Source organism: Pseudopodoces humilis, chromosome 6, assembly GCF_049639895.1.
Source record: "Pseudopodoces humilis isolate 2021_Gansu_Grassland_sample_001 chromosome 6, ASM4963989v1, whole genome shotgun sequence".
Taxonomy (NCBI): domain Eukaryota; kingdom Metazoa; phylum Chordata; class Aves; order Passeriformes; family Paridae; genus Pseudopodoces; species Pseudopodoces humilis.
This window is the reverse complement of record NC_142205.1, coordinates 11,920,910-11,942,703: the sequence shown is the minus strand read 5'-3', so window position 1 is coordinate 11,942,703 and position 21,794 is coordinate 11,920,910. Positions and strand designations below refer to the sequence as shown.

The window sequence follows — 21,794 nt, the reverse complement described above, 5'->3', positions numbered from 1 at the left end:
ATTCTGCATTCTGTTAATGAGATTAAACCATTTCACTCTTTATCTGCCCTATTTATTGCTTTTCTATGCTTACTGTACTAATATTAGAAAGACTTAGATTAATTAACTGTGGAACTAACAGAGGCATGAAAGTCTCGTATCACTACAGAAAGAAAGATAGCAGTAGAAATTTTATAGCAGCAATTCTTTGGAGATAGTTCCTCTAGTCAGCAAAACCAACACAGGAAAATTGTTTCAGGAAATTAAGAGCAGCTCTCAGTGAAAAGAAGAGAAACCTTAGCAACTACCAGCATCTACCTGAGCAACCAGCACAGGGCATTAGCCTCAGGAAATGAAGGTGAGAGAGTGTTCTTGGGACTTGGCTATTTCTGGTTTAGCATCAACATAAGGTTATGCACATACTGCAAAAAAGCACCATCCTCCTTCCCCCCACCTTTGCCTAATACTAGTGGAGTAACTGGAGACAGAACAGCAGTGAAGTGACAGCCTTGTAACTTGGACTTCAGGCAAGCAATTCAAATTCAGCCCTGACCTCTCCAAGCTGGTAGGAAAAAACCATGGGTCTAGCCCACAGTTTCCAAAACACCTTTTCCGTTTATTACTGTTAAGACTTATTTTGGAGGGTGCTCTTACACCCAGGAACAATCAGGACCTGAAACATGAGATTTCAAATCTAGCTTACTTCTCTGTATTTAAATCTTGTTAGATCTGAACTTTACTGACATTTTCTTACAGATTTTATTATAGTCTTTAATTAATTTCATCATTAATTTATTAATAACAAACATCTTCCATAAAAAAGGGTATTTAACTTTTGTTATTATTGTTCTTGATAATGGTCACAGTGCTAATTACACGAAAGACACAAAGTTACCTGTCCAGCTACCTAATGAGCATAGGAATCACAAATGATGTGCTGAGTTCTCACATGACACTTGATCAGACTTAGATGAGACCTTGATGACAGGACTCTGGCATAGAGAAATATCACGGGATTACAGAGAAAAGCAGAGCATATCTCTGAGTACAGCCAGTGTTGAAAGAGAAGCCTGCCAGGAAGACACTGTTCCTGCCCCTTATGCCACCATCACATACTTGGGTAAACTGGGAAGTCTGCTTAGGGAAATAAAAATGCTCAATTCCTTTCTGCACAGCTCACAAGTTAAAATCCACAGCAGCTCCTCACAGAAGTCCAGACTTTGCAGAGAAGGATGGGTTCATTAAAGGATACTTGCCAGAGCGCTGCTTTCCTGAATCCTGAAGAAAATCTGTAGCATAAAAATATGCTGCTTCTTTCTTAAAAGGAAGTACCATCTGCTGAAAACCAAACTCTTATCCCTCATAAAAAATATTCTTGTTTCCTTGTGAATTTGCCTGATCTAATGTAGAATGAAGACTTTCCTTTTCCAGTGGATAGGAAAGGCATCTCTAATGTGTGCATTTATCATGCAGAAATGTATGCATGTATCTAAAGCTAAAAAATTTAAATGGCCAGGAACACCAAGAGTAGGTGGAAAGGTCCATTTCACAGCTTCCCTCCCAGACACTGGCCAAAAGAAAGCAGATGCCTTGTGCTAAAAGAAGTGTGTTGCACTAACACCTTGTGACTCTCATCTGCACTCTGAGGGTCACAGGTGCTGCCACCTCAACTTCCCATTAATATGGACCTGATTCCACGCACATGAAACTGCTGTTTATTGGAAAAGATACATCCAATAAAGAAAAACAAAATCCAACCCAAAGTAATTTTCAAGTTCAACTCTAAACAAGTATCTGAGCAGAGCTTTAATCATTGCAGAGTGTAAATTCTGGCATATGTGAACTTTAAAAAATATTAAAAATAATGCTAAAATTGTCTTATATGGTGGGTGCAGTGTCACAATCCGATATCGTATAAAAAATCCTGTATTCCTCCTGAAATCATCACAAGAAGGAAAACCTGAAGATGAACAGAAACATGCTCCACAGATTTTGTAAGAAATTCCATCAGTCATATGATAAAATTATAAAAAGCTTTAAAGACTCATTTCCTCTAGCAGAAAAAAACCCTGTTTTCTTTCTACTTATGAACAAATAATAACTTATTAAAGCTTTTTTTTTTTTTTTTAAGAGGCTACTGTTAATAGTTTTTATCCTGTCCTGAAAACTTCTGATTTTAGAGCATTTGCTGTTACTTAGATTTAAATCACTGGAAATCCTGCACCATTAAATAAATCTCTACCTCCCTCCAAAGACAGCTAATGGATATAGAAAATCATCCAGTTCCTGTTCAAGGGTCACAGCTACAAAGGGATGAAAACAGCTTTAGCAGCAGTGGAAAGAGAGGCAGTGTGATTGATTACTGAGAGGGAGAGGACCATGGAGACCGGGGCCATGGAACACGGGGCCAAGTTCATGGAATGTGGCAGGGAAAATAATCTTTCATTTTTATTATATAAGCAAGTAAACATTCTTCAGCTAGACTGAATTAAGAACTTTTTACAGATAAACCGCTACTTTACACTGGTACACAAACAACAGGTGAATTTCAGCTGGATCTGGAAATACCAGTGGTGGATCAGGTAATCCCTCAGTGGGTTTTAATTTCATGAACACAGAAAATGGGTTCAGTGTCAGGCCAAATAATTTATCATTTAAACTAAGTCCCTATTTAATTCCAGATCCCAAATGAAAATGGCTGAAATACCTGATTAGAACATACTTGGAAACAGTAGTTTGAAATGTATGGGATTTCACTGGTCTTGACAGACCAGCCACAGGAACAAAAGGAGCAAGCAATATGTTTTCCTAATAGATGATTTAAAAAAAAAATTAACCAAAATTACAAATTATTTAATTAATTATACTCTAATATTTTTAGGTGGGAAATTAGTACTATTCCTGGATCAGCTGTTATTTGCTCTATCACATATATTTCACCATTTAGCATAAAAAAACCTAATAAAAAAATTTAATTTGAACTTCTATGTAAATACTAATATTGTTTTTTCTTTTTAAGTACCTGACACTTGTTACTAATGCTCAACACAGAAAGCACTTTTTTGATGCTGTTTAATTCAATAAATGCTACGTCTTGAGCTAAGCATAATTCTGGGCTTATCTCTAATGTGGTAGAGATCTCAAGAAGACATAAAAATGGGCAATGAAAACGACCAGAAGTACCAAATTGCTTCCATGCAAGTAAGGGCTAAATAGACTGGGGTCTCTCAACCTAGGAAAGACTGAGAGGGTGGCAATTAAGAGTGGCATGGAAAGCATGAATAGGGAATGACAGTTCACTTTGTACACTGTCTCTTCCAATCCACAAGTAGGGGCCACCACATGAAACTAGGACAAGGTAAGCAGAGAGAAGATGGCCCTTCATACTGTACTTAATTAAGCTGCTAAAGACTTTACTGAAAGATATTGTGAATGGTAAAAAATACACACAGGTTCAAAAGTAAGTGCACAACTTCAAGGAAAGAAAAAAACCCACACATGCATTTCAGTATTGTTGAGTGAAGTTCACTTCCACTAAGGACCCTGAACCTCAGGTTTTCAGCTGCAAATTGCAGAGGGTAAAGATTACACACTTAGTCTGTTCTTACATTTTCTGTTGATGTTGCTACTGGCAACATCCGAGCGAGAACACTGGGCTAGAAGGACCTCTGGTCTGCCCAGGTACAGTCATTTTTATGCACTGTTTAAAATCTATTTTAGGATTTAATACAAAAGAGTGCCTGAGTTTATTCTAAGTGAATCAAGCCCAACTGCAAGCTCCCATTGAAATTCATGGTCTCTTTATACCTTTTAGCTTCATTATTCATGATAATAATTTGATTTACCATTATTATTTACTTTATCTTTCACTATCTCTGAATGTTTTATTGTTTTGCATTAAGCCAATCCACTCATACATTAATCTCCTTGGAAATTCTCTTTCAATAATAGAATATTCTGCTAATGTGACATTCTTGCCTTCTTGGTCTACACTGATTAATATGGTTATACATGAGAGGGAGTTTTTGAATCTGCCTTCATAAGCAATCCAAAATACAATTATTTTGTGAGACACATTTGTTTAACATTTTACATTACCATAGCCTGTAGCTGTTTATCCACTTTAAACTACAAAGTATCTTTTTATAGTTCAATTTTCTCCTTGCTTTTATAAAATTCAGAGGGCACCTCGTTGTGCCCTGGCCACTTACACGTCTCATTTTCCTTCTTTTACTCAAAGCAAATTTCTGAACCTACCTCCACACCAAGAGGCTGAAATTTCACCTACCACACAGCATTCCTTTATCCAATGACCCAGTATTAAAACCAGGCTTCTCATCAATACCTCTAGAGAGCACGGCTTTTAAAGTGGAGCCTCAAATCAATATTTAAGAATCTGTTTTACCATCTGCACTGAGTTACTGCAGCTTGTCACAAACCACAAGGGAGGGTGCATTAGTGCTGAAAGGCAAAGCCAGATCAATAGCTAAAGATCAGTGGGTGGGAGCTTCACTACAGAGTTGCTTAGATTAATATAACTTTGCCAGGGAGTTTGTTAATAAAGAGAGATGGTGCTAAAGAGAGAAAAGGAATTGGAAGCACACAAAGCCAGTCCAGAAGATCAAGCCTCTTTAAAGCTTGGTCTCACAAAGACTTATGTGCATGTTTAATGCCACGTGTTGTGAGCAATCCCAAGGAGTTAATGGGACATAAAACTACTACTGCTCTACAGCCAAACTGATGTGTAAGTCTTTCTGATCTTGATATATAAGATTAGTGATAAGTGATTTTTTTCTTCCCCAGTGAAATGAGATCTTGAAAGCTGGTTTCATGAGACATTAAAAAGCAGTATTTGTTGCTATTAAAAAAATTAAGCAAACAAGACAGGAATTTTAATAGACTGAATAATTAAATCAATCTTACAGCAATTATTTGCTTTATCTCTGTGTGGTTGGGGGAGAGGGGTTAATGAAACACCTCTTCAATCATAAATCATTTACCATTGCTTCAGGCTTTTCCTTTTCCTCCTAGTATTTGATAGCTAGAAGTATATAAATCAGGCTTTTTCTTCCTCAGATTTAATTTTAACATATCTTGCACAACTGGAGGAAATACTATATAGACATAATTGCATTTCTGTAGAAACATTTTTGTATTTTTATTAGCCATGTTTTAAATGTCTTTATTACACATTTGTCCAAACTGAGCAGAATGGAAGCTTTGGAGCCCATGCTAAAGGCAATCTGTTACCAAATTTCAGTGGGATTCCTGCACAAGGAAGAATCCATTCCAGGATCTAGTTTAGCATGCATGAAATTGTAGTAACAGACCTTTAGTGACAGTCATAAATACAAAACTGTGAGGTTACAGGCACATTTCTTCATTGGGGATATAATATCAGCAATGCATATATCCCTTTGTAGTGCAAGCTTAAAAATAAATCCAGAATTAGGATAAGGAGAACAAGCCTTCACCAAGCCTGGGGTCAAATCATTTCAGAAGCTCAGATAAATTGCAGTCTTGTCACATGAAACCTTGCAGATTTTGCCTGAAGTGGACATCACTTTGACAGGGCCCTCTCTGTGCCCAAAGGGAGAGTGATGACTGTCTCTCTCTCAGATGATAACCTGACATGAGACCAGATGCAGAAATAAAAAGTGTATTTTAGATGTAAAGCTCACAGAGAAGAAAAATAAGTTGTCTCTTCTTCAGTCAGACAATAAGCATCATTCATTTGGAAAGGTCAATATTAATTAAGAAATCCAGCAGGGATAGTCTGTCATAGGCTTTTTTGTGAATCTGGTTGTTCTCTGTTGCAAATGAAAGATAATCCATACTCAGTCAGAGGTCTGAAAGGTGTCTTGTCTCTGAAATTCCAACCTGCTTTAAACAATTGGTAAATAGAATTAATTTAATTTTAAAAATTCAACATGTTAAGTAGATTATCCTTGATTTGTGTCTTGGCTGCTTCCACGATTCTGAATTTTTTAAATTCAAAGGTAATCTCAAAAAAGGCCAGGAGATAACCCAATTGAGTTACATGCCTGACTGACAGGACAGTGGCATTTATCCCTGGGGAAAGGCTGGCATTTCTTTCAGGCCTGGTTTTCAAAGAAAAATGTGGGAAAATACTCTCCATGTTAAAAACAACCCCCTCATATTTGGGTGGCATCTATGAGTCACAAACCAAACCTGGAATTCACGCTGCACCGCTCCAAAAACTATTTTATATTTTTAAGAGCCTGACTGTCCAACCCATGGGGTTGGGATGCACCAGCTGAGAGGCTTTGCTCCGTTCAGGGACAGTCCAGGGAAGGCGGCTGGGATTGCCCAACACCCACAAATGTTTCCTTGGTCAGGGGAGGAGGGCTCTCAACAGCTCCTGCTCCAGAGGTCAGGAGCTTGAGAAGTCTGTCTGAGGACAGAAAGCACCAACTCATGATGACAGAGGCTAATGCTATATAAGCCCAAAATTTTTGTTTTTAAGATCACTATGGCACACGGAGCAATAAACTTGAAACCGCAGCTCCTCTTTCCTTGAAGTATTTTGCTGTAAAGTTTGCACATGGGTAATGGATAATTAGAAATAGGGAATTAGAAAATAAGGTTTTAATCTACAAATATGTATTAAGAAATGAATACTAAAAAACCCTTAAAGCAACATACAGAATTTAAATAAATTACTACAGCTTCTGAAGTATGCAGTGACTTTAAGATGTTAAGGCTATTACATGAAATATCAATAGGAGTTATACTCTTGAGTGACTTAAATTTCCATATTGCATAACTATACAGTTTATATTTACAATTTAATAATGGTTTTAATAATTCTGATGAACTATTGAAAAAGAGTTTTATTTTCTTTTCTGACTTCACATTTTTAAGCTCTGTTTTCTTCAGTTCACTGATTTTTTTGTATGATTTGTTGAAACAGCCATATGTACCCATCTAGTCTACAAGCTGTTTGGAAGAATGATATTAACTCCATTAACTCCATCATGAGGATCTCTGAACATAGTATTAGCAATAAAAATAAAAAAAACTAATTAGCAACTATTTGTTAATTGAACAAATGCTACTGTAAGTATATTTTTAGTCAGAATGATCTTACTGCAACAGTATCTCTATGATTGTCTTCCTTGTCACCTAAACCCCTTGCATAAAAATTTATGGAATTTGAGGTGGGGTTTAATTCTTTTATTTCTTCAACGCTCCCAGCTGACTGCTCTAACAATGGTACTTTTGCTGCTGTCACAGATTTCCACATACTGCCTTTTTTCTACACTGCACTGCCATACATGTTGCCTGATGACATCTCAAAGGCAATCTTTGGGTGCTTTGGCAAGTACACTATTTAGGTAAAAGGCTCCATGTTATTTAAATTAACTCCCTATTTGTTGCTGCTCGAGTCTGACTTTCATAAATGTTTTTAATCTTTACCTAGAACACCTGCTCTTCTAATATTCTAAACAAAGAGGGATGTTCATCTCTTTGGCACCTCCTCTCCAGAACATTTTTGATGGCCTCCTCTCCCACTATTCGCAAAATCTGATAATTTGTAACATGGAACAGCATTATGTATGTTCCTGTTCTACAGTTACAGAGTGGTCTTTCCCTGATACACATTTGCAATGGCTACATAAGATTTTCTTGCGATCCTCACTCAGCACTGCACAATCTGTTACAGAGCTGTGATAAGAAGCAGCTTCAGGTAGTCCATCAGAGACACAACACATTTTATCACACCTTATCAGTATCTCAATGACCATTTAAAATTCAGCTACTGCCCTGATATTCTTTCAATGCCTTATAAATAGATTTGGTGGTCTGAAACAATTTTTCTAAGGGACAGATATCCCCATCACACAAATTGGCAGCTTGCTATTAAATCTCAGCATAGGCATCCAGGATGAGTACATATGGAAGCAGTCTCATCTTGTCCATGTCAAAGCCATGAGGATTTAAAAGGGAAACCTTGTAGTGCTGCTGTCACTAATGCCAAAAAGAAACATTCTGTCACTAAGCTTAGAAAATCAGAAATCTTCAAGACATTATAATTTATTAACATCCTATGTTGGCTGGCTTACACTGTAATTTATTTTTACAGTATGGCACAGTAATTATTCATGGCACTCCCTAAATCTGTACAAATGGAAGGGCTCTTTCCTCCAATGGACTTTATGACAGCTACAGAGATTTGAATAAATATGGGGAAAAGGAGTAAATGCAAAAGTTCACAACGTATGCTCATGATCCTGGAATTTTTGTTAATTTTTACATTGTATCTTTCATCCTAAAAATATGTACATCCATTACAGTCTTGGAACAGCATCTGAAATATAGCATGCAGTGATACCAGACTGTGCTGAGAAAGCAGGGGTGCATGGTACAACTCCAAGCTGGAGGGCTCACAGCCACTGCAGCTGTGGTGTTTTGCTTGAAAGGTGAAGTCAGCTATGGGGAAAGACTGAAAGCCAAGGCAGGCTAGGAGAGCAGGGTACTGATCATGAATATGCACCAGTTGTAAATTTAGCAACTCTAAAGGGGAATCAGTTGCACAATCAAGGTACCAGAGAGACAATCATGCAAATGACTTGATTTTGCAGACTGGTTTTTGAAATATCCTTTTAGGCTGCCATAGGCTGTATATAATTCACTTTGCTTGTCTCAGAGCTATACTGAAACCACTCCAATCAGCAGTACATGGGCCTACTCCTTTTAACACTTTGGAAGTTCTACATTGCTGTATCAATTTTGTACTGTACACACTCAGATTCTCAATGAGCTTGACTTGACTTCAGTACAGCAATGCTACATTAAATGGCTATTTTCTAAGTCATAGATCTGGAAAATGGGGTTTAATCAATGACCATTAGACCTTGCACTCCCTACTGGCATAAAATGCCTTCTTCTTTCATCCAGTGTTGCTGTATTGTGGCTTTAATAAGTTCTGACTGGCATTTGCCATTGAGTTACAGGGGCATGGAGGCCTTATTAGCAGGAAGAAATGGAAGTATTACAGAACAAAACAATTAAGTGGGACAGGATAACTCACAGCATTGTGTCAGGCTGTGTCATGCTTACATTTCACTACATGGTATGGAATTCCCCCTACAAATACAAGGAGATACAGCTAACAAGGTAAAACACTTCTCTGCTTGGGAAATTATCCTCAAAGTTTATTTTTTATAATTGGACAACACATCCCAAGGAGTTCTGAGCATGTGCATTTTTCCATGTAGTCAAAAGGTGTAGTCATATGCTTTTTATTAAATTCACTTTCATTTTAAAAATAGCATATGTATGAAATCTGTGCACCACTTATGTTTCATTTAAATCTTCACATGTTTCTTCCTCTCCTCTTGCCCCTACTAATAAGATCTGCCCGTCTCAAACAGGTTTAAGTAGCCACTGAATGGCATAAAATCTCTTATGCGCTCTGGTACTAAAAGAATTTCTCTTGAATTTCCTTCCAATGTTCCAGCATCACAAAAGAAACTGATGACCAAATTCTGTGAGATGGATGTGTCCTGGAAGAGCCCTTGTCTTGAAGGTGACTAAAGCAAAGCCACCACAATTCATTCATGAGGTTCTCAGCTCCTCAGCAACCATCCATCCACATGATGCCTTTGTCTGGGCGCTGTCAGACTCAGGAGATTAGGAACAAGCAGGTGGTTTGCACAAGGCAAAGTGCCCAGGCTTGCCAGATTACTGGTGGGAAGAACCACAGTCTGTCTTCTCTAGACCATAAAGAGCTCATAGTAAGACAATATAAACATGCATTTTTCTTCAACTTTTACTTTGAGAACAAAGTCACGTATTTTAAAAGTGTACATCCTTCTTCTTATGTACATTTCAGATATGAACTATCATGATTTGGTGGTTCATCTCAAAATTTCACAGGCTACATAAAATCATGTAGGACTGATGACAACTTCTATAACAACACAATTTTTGTTTCTTTCCCTCCTCCTCCCTCAAATACTTATTGCATTTCCTCTGAGTCTGTTCATACATAATATTGGAAAAATACATATAGAGAATGCTGGACTACATTTTTAGAATGGATACTGAGATTTCCTAATCCAGAAAATGGATTCAAAATTTGAAGACAGTCTGACAATCAAGATTTACTTGCTGCAGCATTCAGAACAGTACTTGTGTATTCAAATCAGCATGCTCATCTACTTAAACACTCCCTCATCCTCGTTTTTTGGGATTTAGGATTTGTTAGGAATCCTCTCTCTTTCGCTAGAGCTCTGGTTCTTCACTAATCTCTGCAATAAGAGCTGTAAGGGAATCAGTTACAGACATGTCTGTTACCAGGTTCACAGCTAATACTTGCACAAGTGAAAAAAATTCTTCTTTGCTGTTTTCTTTTCAAATCTGCCTGCAAGTGAGAAACTAATGCACTGGGGTATGCACCCTTCTACATGCTGTATGTGAATAGTAAGAGTTTAATGATGTCTGGGGCTCAGTGGAGCAAGGACTTACGCTTGGAATGTTTGTCACAGAGAGCCGATGCCCTCATGTCGCAGAGTCTCAGGGATCCTTTGCTGCTGCTGTAGACAAAGAGATTGCAGTGGTGGGGATGGAACTCAGAGGCTGTAATCACTTCCGTCAGATCCTCCATATTGGCTGGCTTTATATCTACAATGTCTGAATGGAAGCTTCATCAAGGAAAACGCAGTTGTCTGCAGGTAAACCACGACTCTTACTTGAAGGAAGCATGCAAATGTACATACATGTAATGCTTTTAAAGATACACTCATTTGTTTGGTAGTAGTACAGTTTTAAATTTCCATACCTGGCCCACTTATACCAAACTCAAAGAGCAATGTAAAACTCGAAGTCTGCACAGTTTTACTGCAGATGCCATTAGCAGGTCACCATTTATCGGTGCTGCGCAAAGACATCGAAGAAACATTGTTGCAGGGACAAAGAATTCTCACTTCAATTCTTCAATGAAACTAATAGAGAGCAGGTAGCTATATCTCCTGCACTTGCTACTGAAACCACTGCTCCATCCCAGATAATGATGACTGAGAGAGAACAATGCACAGCTCAGATCTGCTCACTCCTCTAAGGATCACTGGCTTTTATGATTATGCAACGTAAGCTAAAAAATACATGTAGCTTACTGCAAAAGACTTTTTTTTAAAAAAAAAAAAATGCAAAGGCGCATGTGGCAAACACAGAAGTATTTATGCAAATAATTTTGGGTAATAATTTACAATTGTAAATTACAAATAATTTACAATTTCCTTTAAAAAAATTACACACAGTATTATGTTTGCTATTTGAATATTCACAAAGAAGTATCTGAAATGGCATTCTTGGGTTCTTATATAAATGACACCTGCTATCAAAATCATTATGAATTTCTATGACTGCGAATCACACACCTGAATCATTTAAGTGAACATCAATCACCTGGAACGAAAATACATCAAATATCTAGTTTCCCCAAGCACAAACCTGTCAGCTGGATCACCGAAGACTACCCACATGACCATGGTGCTTCCCCAACACTTAAATCTCCACTCGTACATATTACTGGCCTTAAAACCCAGGACCCACACTGAGCCCATGTTTGGAGAAGGTCAGTCTGTGAAAGATTGCTTATAGAGAAAAGAATGAAAGCAAGAGTCTCATGAGGAGGCTGGAAGAAAGTAGATACACAAGCATAAAATGAAAGAAGGATACATATGTAAAGCAGTACTTTTAAATAAGATTGGGCATTTTCACATGGCCCTCAGCAATCTGCCACAGATAAGCCATCCAAATGTTAACAAATCCTTCGAACAAGAAGAGTAACATCACCCTATTTTACTAATGAGTTTGTGCAAGAAGCAATAAAGGATTTGCATAAGATCACATGAGAAATGCATGACAGAACAAACCCAGATCTGAGTTCCAATGCAGTTCCCTAAACACAAATCATCTCAGTGCCCAGATTCCCTGAACATAAAATTTGAATCAGCTGACGTTCAAAATTTAAACATCTCAAAGGATAAGATAAATGAGAAAATCTGTTTTATTGATGGTGAGAGAAATCATATATCATGGCACTAATCCTGTTTCTGTTCCCACTGTGAGCACTTCCCAAATGGAAGACCAATCAAAAACCTTTGATTGATTTCTGTGGGAATACATTACATTCTATCACCATCTTTACACTCCATACTTTGATCTTTCCCAAAAATATAGGTCTGCAGTGAAATAGTACAAGAGATTCAGAGATAATTATCTTGATGACTGTGCATACATCACCCTGTTGTGGTTTTGGCTTTTTTTTGTTTTTTCCCCATGTGGTTTACAAAGGAAAATATCAGTAAAACTATTAATATCTTGTGACATTTAATAACAACTGGGAATGAATTAATGTTGCATTTTAACTGCATTCCTACTTACTTGCACTATCACATTTGCATCCATCTCTAAAAATTCATCATGACTAATAAAAGTGCAGTAAATGTTAAGATGCAGAAACATTGATTTACCTCTTCTATAAAGCATCACTAAATAATCCTGAAAATCAACAGAAAAAAATAACCTTTATTCAGGTATGTGTATTTGGTGAATTTGTCTCAAGAAACACCTTTAAGTAAAAGTAATTGCTTTCAGGAATTGAATTGCTTTGTGGAGTTCAGAGAAATTATGGTTACTCAACAGAAGAATTTCACCTCTCAGCAGAGAGATGAATAATTTCTGAGTGATTAGAAAGATATAAAATATAAATGGAGTATATGAAACAGTCATGGTAAGTATAATTTTTCTGGATGCTGAAGACACTATTGATGAATTTCTTTTCATTGTGTAAAATAAATAAATATATGTCGAATAATGAAATTAAACATTCCATCCTCCTGCCAGAAAAGCAGTATTTAAATACTTATTTAATATTATTTAAATACTTTAAACATACTGCATTTCCAGACACAATCTAAATCTCCTCTGAGAAAGAACCTCATTTGCCTACTGAGGATCATAGCAAAAATGAAAATTCATCATTTCACTAGATTTAGAAAAATTAAAACAGTAACACTCTATTGAAGTAAACAACCAAGGGACTAGAGAGTTGCAGATGAGATTTACCCCAAATGCATTTGTAATAATAGATGGAAAAACAGCCTTTGTTTTGACAGCTACAGAACCCAATATATCAAAAGAAGAATATGTCACACAAAAGAACATTTTCCTCCTCTCATGATTTTTGCCATCTATTTGAAAACAATCAAGTACAGCTTGACATGTGATGTGTGGGAACTGTATTTAAACTAGCATGACATGGTAAGGGCAAGCATCTCCCATGAGACATTTCTCATTTCTATTTTTCTGTCTTCCCTTTGTGTCTTTTCTTCCTCTTAAGCACAGCATCGCATGTCAGGAAAAAATAATAAAATTAAAAAACCTGGACCAGACAGTGTGCTTTAGAAACAGGGCCTTTGGTGAACTTGAAAAGCACAAAATGTAGGGAATCTGGCAGAAACTGATTAAATGAAAATTCCACTGCTACAGAGAAGACTATGGTAATAGCACAAATCTGTAGTTGTCTCCTACTCTACAGACAGAAGGAACAGAGAGTTCAGTTCACCACTGTCAGTGTACTAGGATATAATTCTACTGTCCTAAAAAAAGTCAGTGTTTCTATGCCTTAACAGGGTAGAAATTTCCCCTAAGAAAATGAAACATTTGACACCCACACATGCTTGATAAGAACAAGGCATTTTGATCCCTGGCAGACAGCTGCACTAAGGGAAGGCTGAACTTCCACCTTGCCAGGGATGGGCTGGAATACATTGGCAGTCCTTTAATTCATTAACATTAAAACAAGAAATAGAAAATATCTTCTTGCTTGCAAAAGACAGAACAGGCCCTTCCCTGTTAACTATTTGATGTCTTACATACTAGACCTGGCCTCCACTACTTGGCTCCATGGAACAGGATAAAGCTATGAAGAGGCCAGCAGACTTTACAGATTCTCTCCACAGCAAAATGGAAATAAAAAGGTTGAGTAAACTTGGAAACTACAATGGTGAGAGATGATGTTCTCTTAGTTGGGTTAGTAGAGTTACAAGACCAGGAAGGGCAATTTTGGGAAAGGCAACAAAGCTACTCCAAGGCAATGGAACCTTAACTTTGGCTGAGCATCTACATTGCCTTCCCCAAACTATTCAAGAACAGAAGTATAACAAAGGAGAGTGAGCAGGGCAGGGCCTGGCTGTGAGGAGGCTTTAGGGAAAGATCTGAGGGGGGGAGGGGGAGAGAAGGAAAATTCTAAGAGAGGAAAGAGGAAAGAACATAAGGAAAGGCATGATTAACAACCTGCAATGATATGCAGTGTGAGGAATGTGATCTGAGTACACGATTCAGTTATATGGTATGTTTAGTTCTAATCCAGTATTATGTGCTGCTGTTGTGCAGCTGATAGCAAAATGAGGATAACAGGAGGAAGGAAATTTGTTCCACTGCCTCTGGGCCACTGATCTAACAGAAATATACCCCTCTGGGAGAAGTCACTCCAGAAAGTTCCCTTTATTGCAGGTTACAAAGTTGACCCTCACCTTGATCCAAAATTCATATTAATCATACTTCTCCTCTTGATCAGCTAGAATATAAATGAGCATGACTGTTTTATGCTCATGCCAAAACATGTATAATGAGAAAGTGGAAAATACATAGGGTTCCTGCTGAGCAAAAAACGTCCCAAAATAAGTTTCCTTATATGATAATGGAAATATAGCAGCCTCCTCAAAACAGATTAAATTCCCTTTGAAGTGAACAGTATGCATAAAGAAATAGCTGCTTCATTTTCCTGAAACCATCAAGGAATTCTACAAGAAAGTGAATTTTGTAGAGAACAAATTTGTAGCTCACAAGCTATGGCATACAAATGATAGAATCTTCTATCATTATTTTGGAACAATTTTTAAATGACTTGTGGGTCCACTGAAAGAAGGAAATAAATAGTTTTTATGGTCAGAAGAAGGCTCGATAAAAAAAAAATTACTTGCCCCTCTCCCCACTTTATTCAACTGCAGTGGAGAAGAAGAAGCTTTCTTTAGAATGCCAGACAAAATTTTCCACAGGAACTTCACAAGAAAAACAAAACTCTCATCTTTCGTATCTCAATATATGCTGATATAACACTTCATTTTTATCTCTGCGTGGGACTTAAGTTTTTGCAAATTTAAGCACTTTCAAAAAATAACCTTCAGCCTAACATATCTTTCCAAACCTGGCTGTTCCCTGTGTTTTCCACAGAGGTTTGTTCTGGTTACTAATTTTGTCTGCATCTCACACCTACATTTCAGCCTAGCCCTAGAACGATTCACTGACTAGGAGTTGAAATCAATAGCAATTCATGGAAGCTGCCAGGGCTTCAGTTTAGAGTAATTGATTACTGTGGTCCTGCTGAGGCTCTACACTTTTAATATACGCATTTCTCTGAGTGGTTTCCCCTGTTAGTCATTTAGTGCACACTATTTTCATTACAAGGAGGGAACTGCGATGCCTACAAATCAAGCTCTACCAGTTTTACACTTCCTACATGATGGTTATATCATTCCTACACCACGTGACAGTTAAGAAAATGAATTCCAAATGGCTCCAGTTTTCTTCCACGTTGGGTACATAAGGCCTCAGTGTGCTTGACAACATCATGATGTGATTACATCAATCTTATTATCAACGAAAGAAGCAAGCCCTAACTTTTAAATAACCATCAACTCACTCTTTTCTTCCCATTTCTTATAGATATGTTACATTGTAGATTTTTAGTGTTGGATGACAATTCTACAATAGGCATAACTTGACAGCATGGACAGCACTAGATAGGGTCCAGCTTCTCAAGCCTGTAATTCAGGCTTGTTGTCCAAGAGTCAAGGGATTCTGAAATGAACTGTCAATAGGTTAATAGAAGTGACCTTTTCTTCAAATTTCAGTGTTTTACCTTAGGCAACGAGAGTATTTATATTCCAAGTACTCCTAATAGCCACAGTGTCAAGGTTTTCCATTGCACGGCATTTGCCCAGTGCTCCACTAAAAGCATGTACTATATGGGTTTTATTAGAAACCCAGAGAGTTCCAATTAAATTTTCTGTATCATTTGACTCTTCTGGACCACAAAAGCAGGAACTGCAGAAGTATGTGCTCCTCCCAGATGCTCTGAACCTAATACCTATTAAGGCAAGGTATTAATCCATACTAAGTTATACAATGTTTGCCCAGTTCTATTTTTAACTCCATGGTATCTATAACAGTGATTCTTCAGACATCATATTGGAGTTGGGAACTCTGGCCAAACAGCCGCACACCGGTGGTGATTTGCTGAAAATACCAATTTAAATGACTTGATTTTGATTGGAAATAAAATGTCTTTATCAAAGGCTTTCTGACAGTGCCATTACAATAGTACAAAGGCTTCTGTAGTTTTCCTCATATCAGGATTATGAGATACAGAAAGAGTAAAAACCACTATGGGGCCTGTTAGCTCTATGTGGAAGGCCAAACCATAGCCAATTACGTTAGGTGCTGTGCAAACACAAAGGGATTGCTCACGATATAAAGAACATGTACAAAGAGCATACAAAAAAGAGATTAAGCAATGTTAACACAGTTCTGTGGACTTCTGAGGTTTCTTAAATCAAGGATTACAGGCTAAGCTAGATGAGAAAGAGCTGTTAGTGGAAGAAGGAAAGTTATGCTCACAGCTAAAAGGCTGCAGTAGCAATAAGCTTTCCATCTATTCAGCTAGAACTGGCCACAAAAGAGAATTTGGCTGTGTTAGCTAACAAGAGGTTGAGATCTAGCTCATCCAGAGACTGGATGATGATATATTCAGTACATTCTCCTGCATTATGGGCAGTGCACTTTTATACAGTGTGGGAAATAAGGGGTCTGGACACTGGAATGATGTTCCTTGTGCAATGGCCTCACATTTATCCTCAGCATAGCACTGTCAGTACAAGATGGCCCATGTCTCCCCGCAGTCTAGTACATAATGGTCCAGCCAGAGCCATGACTAATTTTGCTCACTATTTCTGTCTTCTAACACCATAACACTTACAACACATAAGGAGCACAAAGGTGAATACTCAGACCCTTTCTATGTGTTTAGGAACCAAGATGTTACTGATTTATCTGGCAGCTGATACAAACCAGAGTGCCTCAGGGTGATGGGACAAGAGTTTTTCAAGAGTGTAACCTAAATATCAAACTTCTGAGCCAAAGCTGAAACTTCTGGAATTTCTGGCTCAGGTTTCATTTGGAACTGGAGATACGTGGCTAGAAATTCAAAGCAGTATTAGAAACACTTTCCATTTGTTAGGTGTAAAGCAAAGTAGAGTCAATATCGGTGCCAATGTTTTACAGAAAATGAAACTGAGGCAGGAAGTGGCACAGATTAATTGACAAAGATTAATTTAAGAGCCAGCAAGACTGGATTCTGATCTAGTGGTCTCTCTCCTCCCTACCTGCATCTGTCCAGTCATGGGAGTATTCACTCAGTTCTCTGCTTGATTAATTGGTTTGGAGAGGTTGTTATTTTTATTATTATTCTTATTATTACATTCGTCTTTTGCAACTTTCTCCCAGAATGAATACTGGTCTAAAGACTCATTCTGAATCTAAGAAATCTCATTCTGATTTTTGCAACATTAGTATTTTTAGAAATCAAATTACTTAGCATTACTATTGTCTTTGTAGGATAAAAAGAGACAGCAAGAAAGCCCCAAATCTCCATTACATAAATGCTACTTGAAAAAAGAATGCACATCTTTTAAATGTACTTAGCAAAATTTCAGGGAATTGCTTTTACTGCCATAAATTCAGTAAACATCAGACTTTGCTGTATGCAAGTTGCAGAAAAACAAATCAGGCATATAAGAGAAACTGCCTATGGAGTAGCTGCTACATTTGACTAAGCGTTTGAAGCAGAGAATTGTAGAATAGCACAGGTAAGAAAGAGACAATTTTAAATGGTCACATCCAAACTTTATCATTGATAGGCCTGTTCATACACATTATAACCAGTGATTTACTTAGAGAATAATGAACTTAGAAGTAGATACTGGAAAACTTTAATTTACATAGGAACAGAATTTTTGGCTTATTTTTTTTCGAATGGAACGCCTGTATTTTCAGCTGTAGACAAAGTCACTTGCCTGCTTTAGCAACAACCATATGCAGATTCAAATTTTCAAGAGTAAAGACATCATTATCTGCATATACACAGCTGAAAGAAAAGTTAAGTGGATGAATCAACAGAGGAAGACCTGACTTTGTAAATGCACACCTGCAGTCACTCAGTCACTGGAAGATTCCAAAGTCGTTTTCAGTTCATATATTTGCATATGAATTGATTTTGATTTGTCTGAAATGACTGTGGCACACTTAATGTTACACTTGGAACACAAATACCAGAAGAGCCTCAGGTACATATAAATTATTAATAGAAGAGCCCTATTAAGTCCCCCAGCTGAGCTTCTCTTAGGCAGGGCTGTTCTACATAGTATGGTTAAGTGGCACCATGTACTACATACTAGCAAAGGTTCCAAGGAAAGACTGATTCTACATTAATGAGGCAAGGATAATTTATAAATAAAAGCAATATAATCTCATCGTTCACAAACCTTTCCTGAAATACATTAGATGTTTGACAGAAAACTGAGAGGTATCTACTTAGTTTACTGAATAGAGTCCCTGGTAGTACAGAGAAATATGACATATTTCAAAAATTCCCCAAACTCCAGGGATAGACAGGGATTTTTTCCCACATAACTTGAAATAAGAGATAAAATGTGTTGGTTTTTGTTTTTTGCTTTGTCTTTTTTTAACGAATAACCTATATACTGACACATAGTTCCTTATCAAGAAATTTCTTCTTGGTAATTACTAAAATTCCATGCAGCTGAGGAAGATCTAAATAAAAGCAGATGCAAATTCCAGCTGGAAGGTTAGACTCTTTAGAGCATTTAGGTGGTGATTTTTCTTTTGCAATATGCAACTTATTGTTTCATACAGATTTCAGAAAATCCTAATGCAATAGTATTTGTACTTCACTAGACTGAAGTAATTCCATATTTTCACTGATTTTTCAATTCACAAATGATACATTTTCGCAAACTTTAGCTAGCTAGAAGTGTCTTTCAGAACACAAAGCTCTCTCCAGCATGCTTGCTATGGAAGTAGTGAAATAAAACTATCTTCAAAAATATCCAGATGCTTCTGAAAAACAGCTACTTTAATAACACTAATAAAACTTACATTCAAATAACCTGTACTACATTACATAGGATACCTGAATAAAATCTTGTGGCAGGACTGGTTGCTTAATTCGCTTGAAAGTATTTTCAAAAATGCCCATCAGCATGCAGTATGACAACAGTGAAAACAGACTTGTTCTTAAAACTGGTGCTATAAGTTTGTGAAAGTTAGTATCGACTTTATTTACAGATAATTTCTATTCCAAAGGCACAAACTACTGCAATTTCACATAACAATGCGCATTATGACAACACAAAATAATGTGTGCAATAACGAGAGCGTCCCAGCTCTTTTAATAGTGGGAAAAGCTTCCAGGGTCTCAGGTTCTGACAGCTCACACAGAACACACAGGTACAGACTTCAAGCTTGACACAATACCTGAGATGACCACAGGAGCATTTTTGTGACATACGTCTTTGTATAAGTACTTTTCAAGCTAAAGATTTTTTAGCTAATGAGCAAAGCAAGTTATATTTTCTTCTTTTTTATGTTAATACTCTGAGAAAGATTGTGCTTTGCAAGGTTAATTTCAAGTCCAAACTCGCATGGGAATTAGAATAATTAGACTCATTTAAGAGAATTCTCCCCTCTGGCAGAGCTGATTAAATTATTTATACATTATCTTTTCATATAATTGTACCTAGAACTGTGTAAATGGGGTTTTCTATCTAACTTTCAATAAATTCATAATACACGTTTTTCAAGCTGGATGCACCGACTGCACCTGTGACAACAGAGAATGGCTCATTTTCAAAATGCTTCAATGAGAAATTAATCCAGAGGGAAACAGAAGCATGCAATTTAAAAACTTCCACAATGACAACACACTGATTAAAACTCATCAGCTGAAGAAATAAAATTAGTAAGACAGTAAATCTTGGGCTGAATCCTGTTACCCATTTCCACAGAAATAACTTCATTGACTGCAGTCACATTACACTAAAATATGAGTGCTATTTAGATGAGGATCAGTTCCATGATGTGACCCTTTATCTGTAATTGAATATTCTTTGACATAGTCCCAAAGCCCCTCTCTGCTAAGGATGTCAGATTCTGGATAACACCTGAAATCACTTTGGTGAAAAAGGAAATCTGGTGGTTGATGCTAACATTCGTTTCAGCTCTATTAAGTGCTCTTCTCTCTTCCATACCAAGAAACTTGAGAAAGGTTGAGATAATGATATTTTTAAGGGCATTCCTGATACAAAATAGTAACTTGTTTGCTACTGTCCCTAGTAAATTGGAAAGCAATTGGCTCTACAGAGATCTGTGAAAAGACAACTTTGCACCTATTGTAAAACAAAGTATCTCCTAGAGTCACCCAGATCACTCTACAAACACATTAATTCAGTGAAGTCCCAGTTGTGTTCTTTAATGCATTATTAAGGAATTTGAAACTGTTTTTATGGGCTCAAAATTTTGCACTATTATTTATGATTTGCTACAACTCCAGTCAATTTTTTTTCCTTTTTACAATTCACTATACATTTTCAAAAAGCAAGAGTATTCTAATGCCTCAGGCCATGTTTTTCCTTACCTCTGCAGAAACTAAATCATAGGTATGGGTGTATATTTGGGGATGACTGCATTAGAGAAGACAGAGGGCTAGATAGAGAAATCCATTAAAAGAATGGCATACTTCAAGTTGTGTATGGACAGGAGTGATAAGTAAGAAAATTACGTATTCTGATTAACAAATTGATATTTCTATTAAACAATAAATCTACAGTGCAGTAATTATCCCAAGGTTACAGCTATGCTCAAATCATCCTAAATCAACTTCTTTAAAAGCAACTGTGGAAAAAGGAAGAGTCTGGTCATTGCCAAGAAGGCCAAGGCCTCAGCTGTAACTAGTTTTTCACAGCCAGAGTCAACTCTTCCCATTTATTTATTTTGGAGAATGGCTAGATAGTGGATATTTCCATAATGCTATCCCATGCCCTGATGGCACTGGTATCACAGACTGCAGCCATGCACTGTTTGCTTTTGCTGCAATACACATCTCAGCTGTATAGCCAGGAGGATCTCACTCAGGAATTCAATGCTAAGATACTGCTTAACTAGCTCTGATATTGCTCCTTTGGCTATCAGTCATGCTCTGTTATCCAATTCTCTCTGACTGGCTGACAGTCAAATTCCTAAGACAGGAGTCAATTTAAGGTAATCAGAATAGTTAAAAGCAATTGTTTCTGACAGAGATCACAAAGGGTCCTCTGGCAAGAAGCAAAACCAAACAAAGTATTGAAATACCACTTCTGCAGATTTTGATGGTTTTCAGAGCTCCCTAAATCTGAACTTATAGATGCTTAAGAGATCTAAAAGATTCTGAGACTTCTCTATATGTCTTGAAAACAAATAATCTGCAAGGTCTTTACAGTGCCTACTCACACAGCCTTACTGCTGTAATTATTATCTAGAATTTGAATTACACAGCTAGTTATAAAGACTGAAATTTGCACAAGCTCACATATAAACACATAACTGTTCCTACTCTGAAAAGCTTAAAAGCTGTACTCAATTAAGATATTCTAAATATGATGACCACA

General features: G+C 37.1%; 1 protein-coding gene across 6 annotated transcripts in view; it reads right to left on the bottom strand.

Moving 5' to 3' along the window:
• Positions 1-21,794, bottom strand: part of PPP2R2C (protein phosphatase 2 regulatory subunit Bgamma) — a 200,580-nt gene that overhangs the window by 18,773 nt on the left and 160,013 nt on the right. For all 6 annotated transcript variants that reach the window (XM_088056263.1, XM_088056264.1, XM_088056267.1 and 3 more), the window contains one exon: positions 10,474-10,638. In XM_088056263.1, the coding sequence (XP_087912389.1) occupies positions 10,474-10,638 (165 nt within the window). The remainder of the gene's footprint in view (positions 1-10,473; positions 10,639-21,794) is intronic.